Here is a 14066-nt window from a genome sequence, read left to right as displayed (position 1 = left end):
AGTTGTGGGTCCTTCTAGTTGTGGCATGTGGGACACCGCCTCAGCATGGCCTGGTGAGCAGTGTCATGTCTGCACCTAGGATCCGAACCGGAGAAACCCTGGGCCACCGAAGTGGAGCGCGCGAATTTCACCACTCGGCCACGGGGCAGGCCCCGCAAAGATAAATTTTTGAAGAATCCTATTCCCTTGAAATTTCAGGAGAATGACAATGGACCCACAAATTATTCTTGCAATTGGTTAGTAATATGGATTTTATTAACTAGTCGCACTTTATGGCACAGGACTCAAGGCACTTGGCTCTATTGTGGACATAAATAAAGATTACTTCAAGATTTACAGTTTCGTAATTATGTAGTAAATTGTTTTTAGTGATTAAAAGTGGAAAAGTTCCTGTTTAAGCCCTATTTATGAATATTCTTGCTAAATTAAATAGGTTTTGAAAAAGAACATCTTAATATTGCAACAGGAAGGAATCTCTTAGGATAATTTTTACCCCTGATCCTAGGGAGCTCGACAAGGCCACCTCCCTCAGCTCTACTGGCTCCTTCTTAAATTTAGGGAACTCAGGATTCTGTCAGGACCAGACGCTGACAACATCAGAAGCAGAGATAAAACGCGTTCTGTTAACATCTTTATCGGTTGAAACTGCTCCTGTAGATTATCGGAGTGTGACATTGCTAATTAACAGTGGATAATTACTCTCAATTTGCTGCAACAGACGAGCCGTGCACAGGAAAGTCCAGGAGGGAGAGGGGCCTTGGGAGACATTTTACTGCACATCCTGGAAGCGCGTGATGCTCTCAGACCGGCAGAGGGTCTGGAAGGCAATGCTCCCATGAACATTTCTATTTCTTGGGCGTGTTATCAAGCCCCAAATCCCTTCAGTGAAACTCTATTTCTGGAATAGTTAAGAACACATATAAAACACACCCTGTGCCTGCTGATTCTGCTCACTGAGGATGGGCTTCATCTGGGCTCCTGAGCTGCATCCCCTTCGACAGGCAGCTGCCTTCTAAGAACACGAGGGCACTGCTGGCAATTTAAACATACTTCATGCAAATTTCTGATAGCTCACACCATGTAAACCAGGGAGGTGTACTTTGTTATCACATGCACTCCATCCCACTGCTACGGGGTTAAAGAAGTGGGTGGCAAACCACAGCCCATGAGGAAAAACACAGCCTGCTTCCTGATTTTTGTAAATAAAACTTTACTGGCACACAGCCATGCTCATTTGTGTGCACGGCTTTCACGCTACCACAATGTTGTTGAGTGACTGCGACAGAGATGGTCCTGAAATATTTACTATGTAGCCCTCTACAGAAAAAGCTTTCTGACCCCGGACTAAAGGATGCTCTGTGGCTTTCATCATATTAGAAAGAAACTCCTGCAGATGCAACTCTGAGCAATTGCTAGAACCATGACTATGGTTATAAGCTATATCTAGACTAGACAGGAGCAAGCAGTCAACTGGCGATACTACACAATAGTTAATAGACGTTCAACCCACTCCAGTCCCAGTTATGTTCATACAACATTTCTGCTACTTGACCTGAACTGCGTCTTAGCAAGAATATTCATCAAGCTAGTTGCATTTGTATACCACGGATGAAGACCAGCGTATATCAACAGGACGGCCAACTCACCTGATTCTACCCCCGGGGCGCTCAGACTGCTCTGACATAAAGCTTGTGCTGCTGAGGCGGGAGGCACTGCTGGTTCTGGAAATGGCGGACACATCACTGACATCACTATCTGATGATCTGGCAGAGACGTTATCACAGCTTCTGTATTGATCTTTATGTATGTTATACTAAAGATTGAAAACAAGAAAGCGAGAGCTCCATCATCAGATCGTGGACAAAAGGGACACACGCAGTGAGCTTAGTGACTACCTAGCCAACGTCAAATAAAAGTGCACCTTCTTAAGAGCAGGTGTGGATCTGCAATAATCCAACATCAACACAACACATGATTCCCAATATAACATACTACCTCTTTGAACGGTAAGAAATGGTTTATGAATACTGAATTATAAACTAAACACAAAAATTAAGTGCTTGGGTGGAAAATTCACAGAGTTAATTATTTGCACATGCATAAAGCCTCAAAAGTGTATTATTTATTTTCTTCTAGTACATGAGTTTCTCTTTTCTTGCTTCTGTTTTTATCATTGCCTATTTTATTCACCTTCTACTCTACCCATGGGAGACACTGTTTCCACCCGTGCTTCTAGATTCTTTCTAAACTATTCAATTAACTTACACACTTTCCCTATTGTAAGACTTTGCTCTTTCAAATTTCTTCAGAAAAATATATCTCCTCACAAATAAGGGCTGATTTTAAAGCTGAGGAGCTGCGTCAAAGACGAGTAAAGCAATGAGGCAGAGACTGCACTTGGCTTCCTGTCTATTACAGTCTAATTACACATCTTCAGATGCAAACTATCAATGCAGTGCCAAAAGTAAAAAATGGGATTCCTATTAAAATTTCAATATTCACCATATCTTATACTTAACTGTGTCTTTAAATTTGTCTTTGGCATCCTCACCTAAGATTTCAGAAATCATTTGGTAAAAGACTGAAACACACAAAGCTTCAAAGCACTTAATCTTTTCTTTCTATGTTACTGTCTTATTTTAACAGATAACAGTGAACAGCCTTATGTATCATATATTATTATTATTTTATGTGTTAATTATAATAAACAATAAGGTTATATAATCACATATGATTTTAAAATACTGAATATATGAATAATTCTCTTAGGTACTAGAAGGTAAGATAATATACCTTCTTATATAAAATGAAAGAACATACCTAAAAGGAACACATGGCTAAACATTGGGTATTTAAGTTCCTTTTCAAGCAAAATATCAAATGTTCATTAAACCTGTAAAAAAAACCCCATCCACCCTCTGATGCTCCATATTTGATGAGTTTTAATGAATCTAAAATAATCCAAATACTCTATTTCTAAAAATCTGTATAAACAGTTGTCTTGCTAAAGTATACTAAATAGACTGATGCTAACACCTGGATCTGTATAAACAAAAAGAAGTATAAGACAATAATATTTTTTAAAAATCCTAGAGAAGGCAATCATGTTTATTTTATCTCTCAGACAGGAGCAGTTCAGGTCTAGGGTATTCACACGTTAGGTTAAATTCTTCACCTCTTACGTGTATGCACTGGGCAAAGAATTTCACATCAAGCATGAAAACAACTCCAAATTTATAGAATATCTATAAAATTATCTTCCCAAAGAATTTTTTCATACGCGTGTGATTTGTTTTTGAAAGCCATATGCTAAATTATAATCCAAAAGGAAATTCATATATGTCATTATGTCCAGAACTGAGTTATTTATACAACTTCATGTGTGATCTAAAATTACTATGATTTAAGATAATGTATTCAAAGTAATGTGATAACATTTTATCACCAAATCCTGTCATGTCTTATAGCATGATCCTGTGTAACATGATTCATTTCAAACAGAACTGTTTTTTATTTACAGAGTAAATGTAGTAAAATCTTAGTATGCTCACGAGGCAGAGGCTGAGTTTAATACAGCTCCTGGGGTGCAGTATGTTACTTGTTCTTGAAACAGTTTTGCTACGGAGATACATTATGTAGTCATTATAATGTTTCCAAACATATTGAAATGATAGCTTGCTCATGGCAGAATATGAAAGAATTGGGTTCTAATACCATAAAAATTTACCCAGCAGTAGGAGACTTTCTGGCATTGTGTTAACACCCAGAACAAGTGCTCCCCTTATTTGACAAAAGTCAATAATAAGCAGTGTAGACTTAGCATGAGAATATGTGAGTGTACACGGAACTGTTTCTCTAACTGTGGAAATTCTCCTCCATAAGCCATCTTTTCTTCAACTTTTTGTATACAGACTTTTCCTCTTCCAGCAAAGAGATAAAACAAGGGATTTGAAGTCTGTATATCATACTAGATTTTTCTCTATTGGGGTAAAGAATAACCCATCATTCTGACAGGAGATCACAGTTTTCTTCACACTGGTTATTTAAAGGAAATAAAAGACTTTCATATTCACTTTTTAGTACTATATTTACTTATTTTCAAAATCTGTTAAAAGTTTAAGTAATCACTTTGACTTTTCATCAAGCATAATTTGTTAATTTTCCTACTTAACAATTAGATATTTTATTGGAAATGCATTGTTTATATTTTGAGAAACAGAATATCCTCAGGGCGAATGTATACTGACCACAGAGCAGGGAAACAGTGGTTGCTGTGAGCGGAGGCTCTCATAATAGGGCTGCTGTTTTTACAAGCAAGTAACAATAAACAGTAGCCACCTCCAAAAGCCATCACTTCAGTCTTGGCTGCTGTTCCTGGGTTGCAGAAGAATAAGCTCTCTGCAAAGTGTGAGCACCTAAATGCAGATTCACCCCCCAATTATGAATTTCACCCCCTCACTCAGGCATGCACCTCTGCACCATGTCAGTGAAAAGCAGCCTGGTGTTACATTTCAGAGCCATGGTGCAGTTTCGCCGTTTTTTTCAAAAGCGAGTTAGTGCTCACTCCTCACTCAGGATGGATGTCAGGATCCTTCAGTCTTAAAGTGCCAGGTTCGAAACCTCCTAGGAATTATACTACACTTGTCTGGTAATTCTTTCCCCCAGGAAACTTCGTTTTACTGGTATTTGGTTGTAAATATTTTGAGAATGGTTAACTAATCTCTAATTTGGTAGAATAGCAACTAAGATGCCTTGCTTCATCCAAAATGTCAAATGGATTAAGACACGAGAAAAGAGTCAATAAAGGAACAAAGGGGCTGGCCCCGTGGCCGAGCGGTTAAAGTTCCATGCGTTCTGCTTCGGCAGCCTGGGGTTCATGGGTTCAGATCCAGGACTCGGACATATCCACTCATCAGCCATGTGGAGGAGGCATCCCGCGTACAAAGTAGAGGAAGATTGGCCCAGACGTTAGCTCAGGGCTGAGCTGCCTCAAGCAAAAAAAGAGGAGGATTGGCAATGGATGTTAGCTCAGGGCCCATCTTCCTCATAAAAAAATAATAAATAAATAAAGGAATAAAATTCAAAATTTAATGTATATTAAATTTATGACAATCCTGGTTCATAGTTATATGAACACAAACATTTCTTTGTAAAGTAAATTATAAAAAGTTGGGATAAATGGATGAAAAACGAAAAAGATAATTTTCCAAGTATGTGAGAGAGGTTTGAATTAACTGAAATGGCTACTAGAAACTATTTAAAAATTTTATTGTATGCAGTAGGCCATAATATGTATATTAGAATCCTGGAGAGTATTAATCTTTTACTTGACATATAAAATAAAAAATAAGCTAATCAATTTTTATTTTATCTTATATATTTTCCTATCCTATATTCTTAGAAGTTTTTAAAGATACCCTATCTTTGTGCTCACATTTATTGATGTAATTTATAGTCACTTTATCTATGTAATATGGTAGCATCCATTCATGGAGTAAGAGCAACAGTGATATATTTGAAAGTAATGGGTTTTTGATATTCAAATGAAATGAGAGAGAAAAAGACAAAGGATGCTTGTGTGAAGGAGGGAGGAAAACTAGCATGGGATCATTTAATTGTGCACAAATCACAAGCCCAGGAAGAAGCTGAGCCAAGCTGGATTCGTACACCTCCCGGTGACTTAAGACGCAGGACACAGCAGGCCATGCAGCCCGCAGGAGGAGGTCCGGGCCAGCCCTCTACGGGGACGCTTGACTAGCTCTGGTAAATCACCCCGTTTCTCCATTTTCATAAGTTTAGTAAACAGGAGAGCTGGGGCAGAAGATTATTTTGAAGTGTTTTCAAGTTCTAAACATCTATGAGCCAGAGAATTTGGAATCCTGTGAGCAGGAAAACCGACTCTTGCTTTAGTAGAACGGTAAGTAACTGGCGGTTTGGACTTCCAGAGACTTCCTTTTGCAGATTTTTTGATGAACTGACTAATGATTACAGTCCTGGTTCAGAATGACCCGGTGGGCTTTCAGCATTTACCCTCCTTCTTTATTTGTCTCTTTCTCGCTTCCTGTACTGCCCGACCTCCCTCTGTGGTTCTAGCTGACCTCATCCTTGGACACAGTGCTAAGAAATCGATAAAGCATTTCCAGCTTTGATACAGCATTTCCAGCTTACAGATCCTTTCCGAAGACCTGCACCTGCTGTGCAGGAGGAACCCTGAACACCTCCCTTCCCATCCCCCTGCGCCTGCAGAACACAGCACAGGAGTGACGAGGATAACCATAAAGAACACAGAGAAATGAGCCGATTACGTGATAATACCACAAAGAATAAACCACAGGGAAGGGATGTGGAGCTGGGATCAGCAACTCCGGGGCACATTAGGGTGTTCTTGTGGATGTTACTTTTTAAAATGTTGTGTCAGACTCCAGGGCACTGGGCCTCACTGGGTCACAGTGACCCGGCGCTGCCTCATCTGGGCACCCTACTCAGCTAACACAGGACGTCAGGAGACAGACGGCAGCCAATGCACGTGACTGGATGGAAGTCTATGGGAAAACCAGACCTCTATTTTTTGTATTAGTCTCTGAATATCTGGCTATATAAGGAACAACCTCTACTATTTAAAAATAAGTAGGTTTTTCTAGGTTCATATTTCAAGCTAACCATATTGATTTAGTATGGTTTTTATTCACTATTGAATTTTAAAAGGTCATTACTCTCAAAAAGACTTCTTGATGTGAAATTATAACAAAAGTTGTTCTGTAATGGCTGCTGCCACTTTTGCAGTATTATAAAAAAAAGATTTTTAAATAAACTAGATAATATATTTAAAATTACTTCATGAAGTATAGCATTTTATGCATATTTTAAGTAAAATTATTAGATGTTAGCAGCTTATAAATCCCTTCGTGAATCCTTACAAAATACTATTAAAATATAAATTAAGCGTTTATTGGCACTTGAAATTGTGTGGACTTCACTTTCTAAGAGTCTAATATCAGTGACTTTTCTTACTAAAGACAGATCAGTAAGAAATCTCCCATCGTTGACTTTTTATTATTCACTAACAAATCTCAACAGTAAATATCAAACTAAAATAGTATTTAAGACTATAAATCTATATCTTAATATTTTAAATGCAATCTTAAATGATATTCAAGAAATACAATAGCATCATATATTTTGCTTATTTATGTGAATTTGACTATTAACCATCCATCAAGTAACTTTAATATCAAGTATTTACATTTCCTTTTTAGAAAAAACATTAGATCCAATTTAGTAGGTCATATTTTAATACAGTTGTATGTTGTGAAACTGTCAGGAGGAGAGAGGTTATGAGCAAGACTGTCATCTCATAACTTCTCTCCTGGACCTCGGGGCTGCCTGGGCCTGCCTGGCCACAAGGTGCACATGCTCAAAAGGGAAACTGTTGGTCGGATGCTGCCAGTTTACCTGGGAATACTGCTCGCGATCGAGTTCTTGACTAGACCCAGACCCTGCCGTCTGCTTAACCCGGTGCACTTTCAGTTTCATGTGTCTCGTTCGCTCCTCCACTACTAAGCTCACTGCAAAAACACACAATGGAAGCCTATTAAACACGGGCAACACCTTCCAAGACCAGAACGGCTTAAGATCTCAATGCTTTTGATATGAATTCAATTAAATGGAGTTTAGAAATAACATATGATTAATAAACTAAACAAAATGCAGAATATACAACGCTAGCAACTGTTAATCTGAGATGAACATGACTCAACTCACAGAATGAGGAACACAGACGTTAGTAACAGAGAGAAGGACCCTATCTCTGTGTCTGATCTGAAACAGTCTCATCTGTAAATGATCATGTGAAACTAAGTTTAATTGTGAAAATGTTTTGTATTTAGTCACTTGGTTGTTGGGTGTACATATATGAAAACACACATGCACGCTGCACACTCACACACATGCACATGCTGGCATGCATGCACACACTCCCTGACACCCTCAGCTCACAGTCGCCACCTAAGACTGTTTGAATTGATGGGCATCTGCTTTTCTGAGGCATCTTTTTCATTAATTTCTACCAGCAGCTTTTCATGAATATTTGCTAGTCTTAAAAATGGACCTACTAAGAAAAGATTAGTCTTTCACTTCTAATGGCCACGTCTGACCACATAGATGAAATTCATAAGTTTTGAAAATACGATATAAATTTTAGCTCTTTAGTTTACAATGTGTAACGAGAAGTATTCCATGTAAGCCTCTATTAATCTCCTAGGGAGCAGGTGTCACTGTTTCGATGGCAAGAACAACAGCATTCAATGAAGTACGAGTTGTTGTAAGTCAGAATCCATCATAAGCAGCTTAACTTCAAGATCTTGCCTTTAATTTTCACATTTTTACAAACGAAGAAGAGAGAAGAGCTCATGGTACAGTTGTGTGCAGAGTTAACTCTTCACAACAGATACCTGTGTTGTATGAGACCCACGTTTATTTAGTACAACCTATCTTTTGCCAATTTCCCAGACTTTTCAACCTCTGCAATGAGGGCTAAAATTTATTTTTAAGTTGTGCGTATACACATATATATGGAAAAAATATTTTTTGACTAAATATATTGGGGCTTCTGCCAAGAGGCCCTATTGATGTAAAAATAATGGAAATGTTGATACATCTGATTGACTTGGCTACTGGCTTCATCTCTTACAAAGAGTGTGCAAAGACACTTGCTGACGAGTTTTTCCACGGCAATGATTAAATATGACCATCCTTGACAAAAGACACTGGCACTCATTTTCAAAATTAAGTGAATATGTAGCTTTTATTTTGTTCAGGTATAGACTAATAGCCCAAGAAATAAATAAACTGTTTGAAATTTGTGTCTAAATGTTTTAATGATACTTCTAGCACGAATTATTAGATGTTTAACTTTGCTTAAATTCAGTAAATGAGACAGAAAATATCTATCTCTAACATCACAGTTATGTGAATTGAGCAATGACAGACACTTGCTTTGAAAATGTTGACTTCAGAGATAGCAAATGATGGCCATTATGATTGAAGGATGGTTCAATGAAGATCTTGAGAAAGGCAGTTCAGAAATTTATTAATTACTTGAAAATGAGCATTGTAAATAATAATGAACATTATAAGCAAAATGCTACTTGACAGTAATTAGGAATTGAGACAAAGTTACTGAGAAATGTATTCTATTTATAGAAAGCCATATGCAATACAAGAGAACACATCTCTGGTCTCTGCCCTCTGCCTGTGGTGTGGGTATCGTTGGGCGCTAGCTCAGTCACCTGTTTGGGCTTGAGGAAGTCAAATTGTAATCAGCTGTAATCTCTAAAGCTTGAAGTAATTCAAAGCAATCTCTACTTGTAAGAAAAACAGACTTAAACGATGTTAGCTTAATATTCTCATCAAATGATATTAATTTTATGTTAAGAAATTTTTGACAGTGATTAGCCCAGACCTCCGTAATCTTTGCTGTATCATGTAATTCTTAGGGAAGACGGGAACTGGAGACTGAACAGATTACTCCCCAGAGCTGCTGGCCTGAAGCAGTTGTGGTGACCTAACCTCGCAGGGACAACACCTCATTTTTCTAAATGCGATTGTTTAGCTTCCAATACGAAAGCATTTAAATCCTCATTTGGCAAATCTCAAAACTAAATCCAGTGGTAGCCTAACTAACATCAATCTTAAAATGGTTTTAAATGACTTCACTTTTACCTTCCAAAATTGATTAACACACTTTATCTTTATTCTTAAAGAAGTGAAAGTTGACCTCTTTTAACCTATTAAAAAAAGAAAACCCCCAAATTAATATCGACTCAGAATCGAGAGTGGACTGTCCGACTCTCCAGCAGAAATTGGTTGCTATGCTATCCCCATTGACTGTTCTCAGATCCCAAGAACAGGAGGAAAATGCAAACAGCTTATCATTTACCTATACTGAAAAGTCATATGATTACATATAATCCACACTTTTATTATTTCTCATTATTTCCTGACAATATGTCCATTAGTGTGTATTTTGAAATAACTGTTGATACAAGTTATCATGTTCCAGTGAAAGTTTTTTTTTTCATAAATATCAATGAAGAACCTTCCATGTGAATTTGGAAGTTTTTAACTTTTCTAAAGATTTCACATTTTTTTCTCAATTATATATTGTGGAATAAAATGACACTATTTCTGGATTACTGGCATGTGACTCTAAATAGTAAGACAGATTTAAGAGCTAAAATAGAATATTTATCATGAATTTGAACCAGAAGGTGTATTCCATTAATGTAATGACTTAAACAAAGAATACTTGATATTTAGGAATGATTAAAAATGAACTGGATCCTTGGAATATGATTTTCTGTCGAGTTATCTCACTATCAGTAAAATTAACCACAGCCCAGGGAACTCAAATACCTTACTTTGAAAAGAATGATTACTGATCATCATTCAAAAATTTTATGTTATTTTAACAATTTTAATGCCAATAAAAAATTAAAATATGAAATAAAATATTTTCCAATTCTCCCACAAATCCTAGCATTAAATCCACATTTTAGGAACATTTTGAATGTTGGCAGCACTGTAAACTAACAAAATCACTAAAATGCCAGTTGCTATTCGTTTATAAAAAGATTTTAAAATTGTGGGACTCTTGGGTTTTTATTTTCAAAATTTTTCAAAACTGCCACATACTAGAGAGTTAAATAACCCCTCATTTTCTACAACAGACATAATTACCATGTATCATTGAGTCTTCTAATGAAAATACAGCTTACATATAATACAGACAAAAGATGAGCACATGTAGCATAGACTGTGTTTCAGCTATAATTGCAAATTGTGTGACAGCAACAAACCATTCATCTCCCCAGCCCCAAAAGCGTAATTAACATTGCAATTTTATTAAAAAACTGCTTTTTAAGTTGGACTTTTTAATTATACTTTCTACAAGTTGAATGATGTGTTTGATGTCGAATAAATTGTGCTTTTTAAAGAACAGATATTAATTTACCTAAAAAATGCTTATTGAATATAATTTATTTTCTTTAGATCAACATTAATCTCTATATATTATTATTTCTAAACTCTGGCATTTCTATCAGATAAATCTACAGATGTCAAAAATCAACTCATTACAATTAAAAAAGTATAACAGTGGAACTTATTTTTAGGGATTAAATTAAAACCAGACTTATGAAATCATTTTTTGTTTTCAAAACTCAACAAGAATAACTCATTGGAACATGCAAGGTGACATTCAAGTAAACACAATTTAAAAAGCCTGTAATTTATTACAAATTTCTAATGGAAAGTATTAGATACTATCAAAAATGCAGACATTAAAATAATTACTTCTTTTTTCATGTCAGATGCTTTGCCATGAATTCTTAATCTAGTGTGATGGATGGTCTCTGAGGAATCTAGGAACAAGCTGAAATCATCTGAAGACACTGTTTGTGCCTCAATGCATTTTCCTAGATCTATCCCTTTCATAAGATTATTAAAGAATGCTGTGACTTACAAAATAAAAAGCTTAAGGATCTTTAATAAATCTTTCCTACTCCATCACTGAAAAATTCCTATACTATAAACTCCTCAAGGAGAAGGTGTTTTTTCTGGGAAACTCCTTTGACTTAGCAGACATCTGTGATTTGCTTAAAAATATTGTAAATATAGTTACATGCAATTTAAGATCATTATAACTTAAAATTAAAACTTTCATAAATGTTTAAATATTATTCATGAATTTACAATTATAGAAAGATAAATTTGTGCTGATATTCTAATTTCCTAAATCTTTCACATTTCTCCCTACACATCTGGAAATTAACATGGATTTTTAATTTCAAACGTTTATGTTTATAGGCAAAAAAAAAAAATCCATACAATAATATTGTTAAACCTTCCAATATTTTCAAGTATTTTAGGTGAAACATGAGTGTAAAAGAAAGTAGGAATAATAAAAATTTCTATATTATTAAATATATCAAAGTAAAAAGATTCTGAGTATTTTATTTGTAACAGGGGTACTTAGCACTCAAATGATACAGGACAACGGGAAGGGTCCTCAGGCTTGTCTGGTTAACTACACTGAGCTGCCACACTTTATGAATAGAAAAGCGAATGCCTCTGCTCCTTGCTCTATAGCAATACAATGAGGGTTGGCGATGGGGAGCCCCACCCTCGCTCCAATGTGAGTCTCAGAAAGAGCAACGATGAAAGATCACCTATCCGGAAGCTGTCAGGCAGAAGGAAATCTACAAACTGACACCTACGATGCCTCAGTAGTGACAGCCTTTGAAACAGTTCTTCTCCGAAGCATTTTATTGTTAAAAACCACTGAGAGTGGGAACTCAGGTATGAGAAATAGTATAATATGAAACACAGAGATTAAAAAGGAATAAAAGATGAAAAATTTAGCTGTCTGCAGCCAGCACAAATGACACAAAGTCTGAATAGAAAGAAAGAAAGAAATGTTTGATGTTTGAAAATCTAAATATGTAATATCAGTCTGTACGCACAGTTTTTTAGCCTTTAGAGGAATACGAACTGTTAAGATGGACAAACATTCTCCACACGGCTGGGTGCAACGTGACAAAGCATCGAGACCCCAGGAGTTGGAATGACCGGCCGTCGATGACCATCCTAGACCCATCGCCATGTGTCAGTCCATCAACCAGTTCCTCATCAACCTCTCCACTGAGGAGCTTTTATTTGTAGAGCAAAGAAATTGCTTAGAGGACCTTCCTGCTGTTGTAATCTGTGATGGTGATATTATTTCAATAGGGTATTGGCAAAGTACTTTGTTTTATTTTTCCCATTTTCAAAAAATGGAAAACTATGACTTTCTCTCTTGCTCTATTACCTAATTCCCAGCATTTCTTAAATTTGCCAAATTATCAACACTATAGGTGTTAAGAGAAAAGAATTCACCAGCTGTATTTTACATTTCTGTTGCAGTTTTTTCCCCCACTTAAAGGATAACGTGTTCTTTGCATGTTCATCTTTATTTTTGGAGTCATACAAGTGTAGTAAGCAACTTTGACAGAACACTTGTATACCCTCCACCCCTCAGACACACACACACTACACATACATAAACAGAAAATGTTTAAAATATTTTGACTATACATAAGTGCCCAATTTCTGGGGTCATTTTCCTAGAATAAAGTGTATCTCAATTTGCAAGGGTAGAAATGTGCCAAACTGTCTTCTTTATGCCCTTGTATGATTCTCTTGGACGTCAAGGATTATGTTATAATAATATAAACAATAAAATAAAAAATGACATCTATCCAGCGTGAGAAAGGTAAAACGCAAGTAAACAGCATACGTTAAATGAAAATACCACAGGGTCTCTGGGGCTTGTCAGAAAGTGACCCGTCTTTGGTCCAGATAACTGAAATGGAAGGTCGGCACAGCTGGAAGTGGTGGTTTGTATATGCGATCACTCAAATCTCCCTGCAGCCAAAACCACCAGACCATCTTCCGCTTTAGCTGACGTCACTGAACTGTCCAAAACAAAACTCAGGGCTTCCAACCCCAGATGTCACTGCAGTGTCAGAACTGCCGAGCCCCAGAGCAAAGAGCAAATACCAGCTGGACACGGGACAAACAAGAAAGTCAAGCTCTTGTTGGGAGAATTGTCACTTGACCGTGGCTTTTGCGTCACATACTTAAACCGCTTTGTAAAATGTATTTTGGCTTTGAAGGGAGCCCTGTCCTCCTGGTGGGGCACTTCCTCAAGCACAGCCTTCAGGAGGGGCAGCCCACCAATTACGCCTGCCCTGGGGGTCAGAGGCTCTCCCTGAGGGCACGGTCTCCATCCCAGGTGGCCTCTGCTGTTTTTACCCACAGCGTTCATTCTTCCAATTACACTGATGTTAACAGGATCAACCTTGAAAGGCTTGATGTGGCATAACTGCTAAATTCAATGTCAACTTTTTGACAGTCTCTTTCCTTTTTTCTATAAAAAGTGTTTACAAATTTTAAAATTTGTAAAAAAAAAATTACAGTATTTAGGGGACATATAGACCTTTCGAGGAAAAAAAATCAAAGAGCCTATC

At 36.9% G+C, this 14066-nt stretch overlaps 1 protein-coding gene across 50 annotated transcripts in view; it reads right to left on the bottom strand.

Moving 5' to 3' along the window:
• Positions 1 to 14066, bottom strand: part of RIMS1 (regulating synaptic membrane exocytosis 1) — a 418478-nt gene that overhangs the window by 72197 nt on the left and 332215 nt on the right. For 35 of the 50 annotated variants that reach the window (XM_070584895.1, XM_070584896.1, XM_070584897.1 and 32 more), the window contains 2 exons: positions 7453 to 7565; positions 1647 to 1813 (listed from right to left, as the gene is read on the bottom strand). The exons of the other annotated variants lie outside the window; for them this stretch is intronic. In XM_070584895.1, the coding sequence (XP_070440996.1) occupies positions 1647 to 1813; positions 7453 to 7565 (280 nt within the window). The remainder of the gene's footprint in view (positions 1 to 1646; positions 1814 to 7452; positions 7566 to 14066) is intronic. 50 annotated transcript variants of the gene reach the window in all.

Source organism: Equus przewalskii, chromosome 19, assembly GCF_037783145.1.
Source record: "Equus przewalskii isolate Varuska chromosome 19, EquPr2, whole genome shotgun sequence".
Lineage (NCBI taxonomy): Eukaryota > Metazoa > Chordata > Mammalia > Perissodactyla > Equidae > Equus > Equus przewalskii.
The sequence above is the reverse complement of the archived record's forward strand: the minus strand, read 5'-3'. Positions and strand labels throughout refer to the sequence as shown.